This window comes from Gossypium raimondii, chromosome 8, assembly GCF_025698545.1.
Source record: "Gossypium raimondii isolate GPD5lz chromosome 8, ASM2569854v1, whole genome shotgun sequence".
Lineage (NCBI taxonomy): Eukaryota > Viridiplantae > Streptophyta > Magnoliopsida > Malvales > Malvaceae > Gossypium > Gossypium raimondii.
Window position 1 is genome coordinate 11,075,142 of NC_068572.1, and position 5,437 is coordinate 11,080,578.

A 5,437-nucleotide genomic window follows, 5' to 3' on the forward strand; every position below is an offset into this window, starting at 1 on the left:
AGTCGACGTTGAAGACAATATGTCATTGTGGCATCTCCGTTTTGGCCACTTACATTATAGTGGTCTAAACGAGTTAGCGAAGAAGAACATGGTGCATGGGCTACCAGATATAGACTATGAGGGAAAATTTTGTGAAGAATGTGTGCTTGGCAAGCATGCGAGAATTTCATTTCAAAAGAAGGTAGAATATCGGGCTAAGCAACTTCTCGAATTGACTCATACCGACATATGTGGACCAATCACCCGTGAATCTTTTAGTGGTAAAAGGTATTTCATTTCTTTTATCGATGATTTCTCACGAAAAACATGGGTTTATTTTCTTAAAGAAAAATCTGAGGCATTCGAGGTGTTCAAAAAGTTCAAAGTGATGGTGGAAAAAGCAACTGGTAGACACATCATATCTGTACGATCTGATAGAGGTGGCGAGTATACTTCGATGGCTTTCATGGAGTATTGTAAGGAGCAAGGCATAAGACGATTCCTAATCGCACCGTACTCTCCCAAACAAAATGGTGTGGCCGAGAGGAAGAACCGGACTGTTCTCGACATGGTTCGATCAATGCTCAAGAGCAAGAAGATGCCGAAGGAATTTTGGGTGGAAGCCGTGCAATGTGCCATCTATGTGCAAAATCGATGTCCACATGCGAAGTTGGATGATCAAATACCACAAGAGGCTTGGAGCGGACAAAAACCATCAGTTTCTCATCTCAAAGTATTCGGTAGTGAGGCCTATGCATATGTACCAGATCAGCAAAGAACGAAGCTTGAAGATAAAAGAAAAAGGTTTATTTTTATTGGGTATGATGAGAAAACAAAAGGATACAAGCTACTCAACCCGATAAGTAAGAAGGTTGTGGTAAATCGTGATGTACAATTTAATGAAACAAGCGAGTGGGATTGAATAACTCAACGGAGGTTATCATCAAAGATGGAGGATCATCAATTGCTACACCAACAATCATACCGACAAATCCTAAAATTACCGATGATGAAGATGAACCGCAACAACGAAAAATGCAAAGTTTGCAAGATTTGTATGATTCAACAAATGAGGTACATATTGTATGTCTTTTGGCAGATTCTGAGAATATAAGTTTTGAAGAGGCGGTGCTAGATAAGAAGTGGCAAACTATTATGGACGAGGAGATTAAAGCAATTGACCATAACAACACATGGGAGTTAACTGAATTACCAAAAGGAAGTCAGCCCATTGGTGTGAAGTGGGTGTTCAAAAGAAAGATGAATGCTCAAGGTGAGTTAGAACGGTACAAGGCGCGACTTGTTGCAAAGGGATATAAGCAAAAGGAGGGGATTGATTATGACGAGGTATTTGCTCCCGTTGTAAGAATGGAGACAATCCGATTGCTCTTTGCACAAGCAGCTCAATTTAAATGGCCGATATTTCAAATGGATGTCAACTCGGCATTCTTGAATGGTGTGCTCGAAGAAGAAGTCTACATCGAACAACCACCCGGATACATAAAAAATGGAGAAGAGAAGAAGGTGCTAAAATTGAAGAAGGCACTTTACGGGTTGAAGCAAGCACCGCGGGCATGGAATACTCGTATCGATACATACTTCAAGGAGAACGGGTTCAAACAATGTCCCTATGAACATGCCCTCTACGTGAAGAAGAATGGAGGTAATATGTTATTTGTTGCTCTTTATATCGATGACCTCATTTTTATGGGAAACAATGGTGAGATGATACTAGATTTTAAGAGTAAGATGACACAATAATTCGAGATGACAGATTTGGGTTTAATGAAGTATTTCATTGGTTTGGAGGTTAGACAAGAAGAGACAGGTATTTTTGTGTCACAGGAGGCATATGCAAAGGAAATTTTGAAGAAATACAAGATGGAACATTGCAACCCGGTATCAACACTAATGGAACCAGGTGTAAAACTCTCGAAATTCGATGGAGGAGAACGAGTCGACCCGAGCAAATACCGGAGTTTGGTGGGAAGCCTTCCCTATCTCACTTGCACAACGCCTGACATTTCGCTAAGTGTTGGCATTGTAAGTCGATTCATGAAGGAGCCGGTTTATTCACATTGGAAGGCGTTGAAGCGAATCCAACGGTACATTTAAGGAATGGTGTCACTCGGGTTATTCTATTCAAATATGGAAGATTACAAGTTGATTGGATATTTCGACAGTGATTGGTGCGGAGACTTAGATGATCGGAAAAGTACATCGGGATATGTGTTCTTTATGGGTAACACAACATTTGCTTGGCTTTCAAAGAAACAACCAATCGTGACACTATCGACATGTGAAGCTGAATATGTGGCAGCATCTTGGTGTGTGTGTCATGCTATATGGCTCAGAAATTTGTTGGGTGAGTTGGAGCAACAACAACTCGGTGCAACTGAGATACGAGTTGACAATAAATCAGCGCTTGAGTTGGCAAAAAACCCAGTGAATCATGAGAGAAGCAAACACATTGACATTCGTTTTCATTTCATCCGAGATCATGTAAAGGAAGGAAGTGTGAAATTAGTGCACGTGGCAAGTCAAGACCAAGTCGCGGATATCTTCACAAAATCGCTACCGATGGTACTCTTCTACAACTACAAGAAATTAATCGGCATGAAGGATGGCAGAAGCATTTTAGTTTACAGGGGAGTTTTGTTAAATAAACTTAAATGAAAAGTTAAGAGTTATGTAAGTGAAAGGTCAAGAGTTGAAAGGTCAAGAGTTATGTTGTTTTTTTTTAATGGGTTTAAATTAGTAGTTTTTTGTTTAGGAGGATGAAAGGTCAAGAGTCATTGGTTATTATTAGATTTTAATATTTTCAGTTTTTTTTTTGTTTTAAAGGGTTATCTATAATCTATAAATAGTTTGTAAGCATTTTATATGAATGTGAACAATTTTACATTGAGAACAATTTATCAATCTAATGGTTGGAATCCTTATTGAGTGGTTAAAATTAAAATATATTAATTTCACGGTATATTTTATGTAAAATAAAATACCCTTTAGAACCTATTCCCAAATTTTATAAGAACCCCAGAAATAGAAAAATTCCCAGAAGAAAAATTTGAAAAATAATTTACTTAAATTCTAATAAACAAATACTAGATTATTTGCACAAACTCGTTAGTGATACAAAATAGAAAAATTATAGAAAGGAAAGCAAAGCATTTGTCAAAGAGGGTAGAAGAAACAAATCGTAGAATTAGAGCATCTGTAAGGGAAATGTAATTATTTGTATCTTCACCGACACTTGAACATACACCCTTCTCAAGATTTTTAAGAGGTTTAACGATATCTTTAGTAAATTTAGGCTTTGTGGCAGCAACTTTTTTCATTTTTAATTAATTTATTTTAATACCACATTATTGAAATTTAATTCACTCAATAAGTAAGTAAGATCTGCATGACATTTCGGTATTTTTTCAATGCAAAATTGAAAATTTGAAGTCTTTGTACTGTTTAAAATGTTAAACGACCTAAAAATATTGAATATTATTTGTGTGCATTATATTTATATCCAAATTTAACTATTCTTTCAAAATAAAATATCTGGAAATACGCCATGCCATTCCTTCTATATACTTAAAATTTTCTATGGTTGCAATATTACTTCAAATTTTTATACAAAATAGGAAAGTATTGACTATGTTAAAATGAATTTCAAACTTAGTAAATGTTTGTATGAATTCCTTAACTCACTAAGTCCGAGATCCATTATTACTTGCAATGCCATTTTATGACTTTCAAGAGTTCAAACGTTGAGTTCACTAGGGACAACTTGTGAGTTGCTAATCATCCCTGCAACTCCATAATTCATGGCACCTTCTTGATTCTGGTTTACAGTACTTTGTTGGACATTATTAGCATTCGGAAATTGCTCTAATTGGACCTTGTTGTTGCTATCAGGCAAGACCAATGCTTTCGTTTCGCCGCGATATACAAGATATAATATCATCTGAGTTATCCCAAAGCTGAACCCCAAAATGTTTGGTGTCTAGAACAACATAAAGAAAATAAATGAATCGATAGATAACCAAAAAATTTTGGTATTTTGTGTATACAAACAAGTATTATAGACTACTTACTGCTATGTAGAAATCTTTTAATGAAAACCCATAAAGAAACCATGTTATAGCACAGAGAGTCAAAAAGAATGACAATGGGAATGGCATGTATTCCACACTCTTCGTTTTTATCACTAATCTCTGCAAAGTTTATAAATTAAAAAAAAAAGGAATGTTATTTCATTATTAACAAGTTAATGAGTTTTACTTAGTTTTACTTACAATGATGCTAAGGGGAGCAGCAAAGACACAAACTGAGAAGATGGCACAAATCCACCCTACGATAGAAACTCGAAGATGGCCTTTAAAAAATACCAAGGTGACAAGTATGATTAATCCTAATGCCACTATGTTGAAAAATATAACCAGCTTTGTCGTGTATATCTGCAATGCAAATTGCTATTAAAATAATAATAATGATAATAATAATAATAATAAAAGATCAAGGTTTAAAAAGGGTATATTGATACGTACCCTGGCTGTTTTGGTAGCATAAATCAGGTAAAAAATGAGATAAATGGACTCGATGCCGGACCCAATGGAGTTAATGGTGATGAGCATGACTGCATCGTGTTGCTTGAGGAAAGCGTAGTAAAGAAGCAACATGGCACTGAAAAGTGCTACTGAATATGGAATCGATTGAAAACCTTCTGTTGATTTCTTCTTGAAAATTTTGTAAAAAGTTGGCCTTCGTTTTGAACCCAAAATAAATATATAAATAAAAATGTTAATATATGCATATTCCCAATAATTAGACGAAATATTAAAGAGTTAGTAGAAAACCTACAGTGGGGCAAGATAAACAAAGAAAGACAAAATATTCCCTGCACAAAATTAAAGGTAGTAAAGATGTAAGAAACAAGTATAAACATGGTTAGAGGTTAATTAATGATGTAATTAATAAGTACCCAGAAGACCAAAAACAATAGAGAAACTTTGATCATGGATGTTTGCAGCCATTGTTGTTGATATGAAGCTCTTTCTCTGTATTGATCAGTGTAGAGAAGAAGAAAGAACTTATATATTTCACTCTGCATAAAATCCCATATATATATATACACCATAGCTTTGAAGCTTATTTAATTATTTGATGATGGGATGACACACATAACTTGTTGATGAACAAACTTGCCCGGATATTTTGTAGGGAGGGGGCTAGGGTTAAACAATATGATGAGCTGTATACTTTATCTGGGCGTTTTAATTTCATAGCTTTTTTTTGCTTTTGATCTTTTGATTTTTGCCTAATATAAGTAACTGTATAGGTTAGCTTCATCTTGTCTTATAGCTGTATATATGCTTTAGCTGCCTCAAAGTGTAAAGCTCTTGCGTTTCCCAAACTAAGTCTTTTTGGCTTTTTTATCAAGGCCAAGTGCACAACATTGTGTGTA

At 35.4% G+C, this 5,437-nt stretch overlaps 1 protein-coding gene across 2 annotated transcripts; it reads right to left on the reverse strand.

Moving 5' to 3' along the window:
- Window positions 1–3,528: 3,528 nt before the first annotated feature.
- LOC105790783 (bidirectional sugar transporter SWEET14) lies at window positions 3,529–5,179 on the reverse strand. 2 transcript variants are annotated; one of them, XM_052635272.1, is made up of 6 exons: window positions 4,955–5,179; window positions 4,834–4,870; window positions 4,521–4,734; window positions 4,269–4,445; window positions 4,068–4,187; window positions 3,529–3,976 (listed from the first exon to the last, which is right to left on the reverse strand). In XM_052635272.1, exons 1-6 carry the CDS (start codon window positions 5,004–5,006, stop codon window positions 3,734–3,736), a joined length of 843 nt encoding a protein of 280 aa, XP_052491232.1. In that variant the 5' UTR covers window positions 5,007–5,179; the 3' UTR covers window positions 3,529–3,733. The 2 variants fall into 2 exon arrangements, with proteins under 2 accessions (XP_052491232.1, XP_012473988.1); XM_012618534.2 differs by having other exon boundaries at window positions 4,269–4,430; window positions 4,955–5,174.
- Between the last annotated feature and the right edge of the window lie 258 nt (window positions 5,180–5,437).

Excerpts from the sequence above, each read along its gene's own strand:
- LOC105790783 (XM_052635272.1), bottom strand. The coding sequence starts at position 5,006 with ATGGCTGCAAACATCCATGATCAAAGTTTCTCTATTGTTTTTGGTCTT. Across the intron at positions 4,188-4,268 it reads CTGCTCCCCTTAGCATCATT|AGATTAGTGATAAAAACGAA; the intron begins GTAAGTAAAACT and ends TAAACTTTGCAG. Across the intron at positions 3,977-4,067 it reads TAAAAGATTTCTACATAGCA|ACACCAAACATTTTGGGGTT; the intron begins GTAAGTAGTCTA and ends ATGTTGTTCTAG.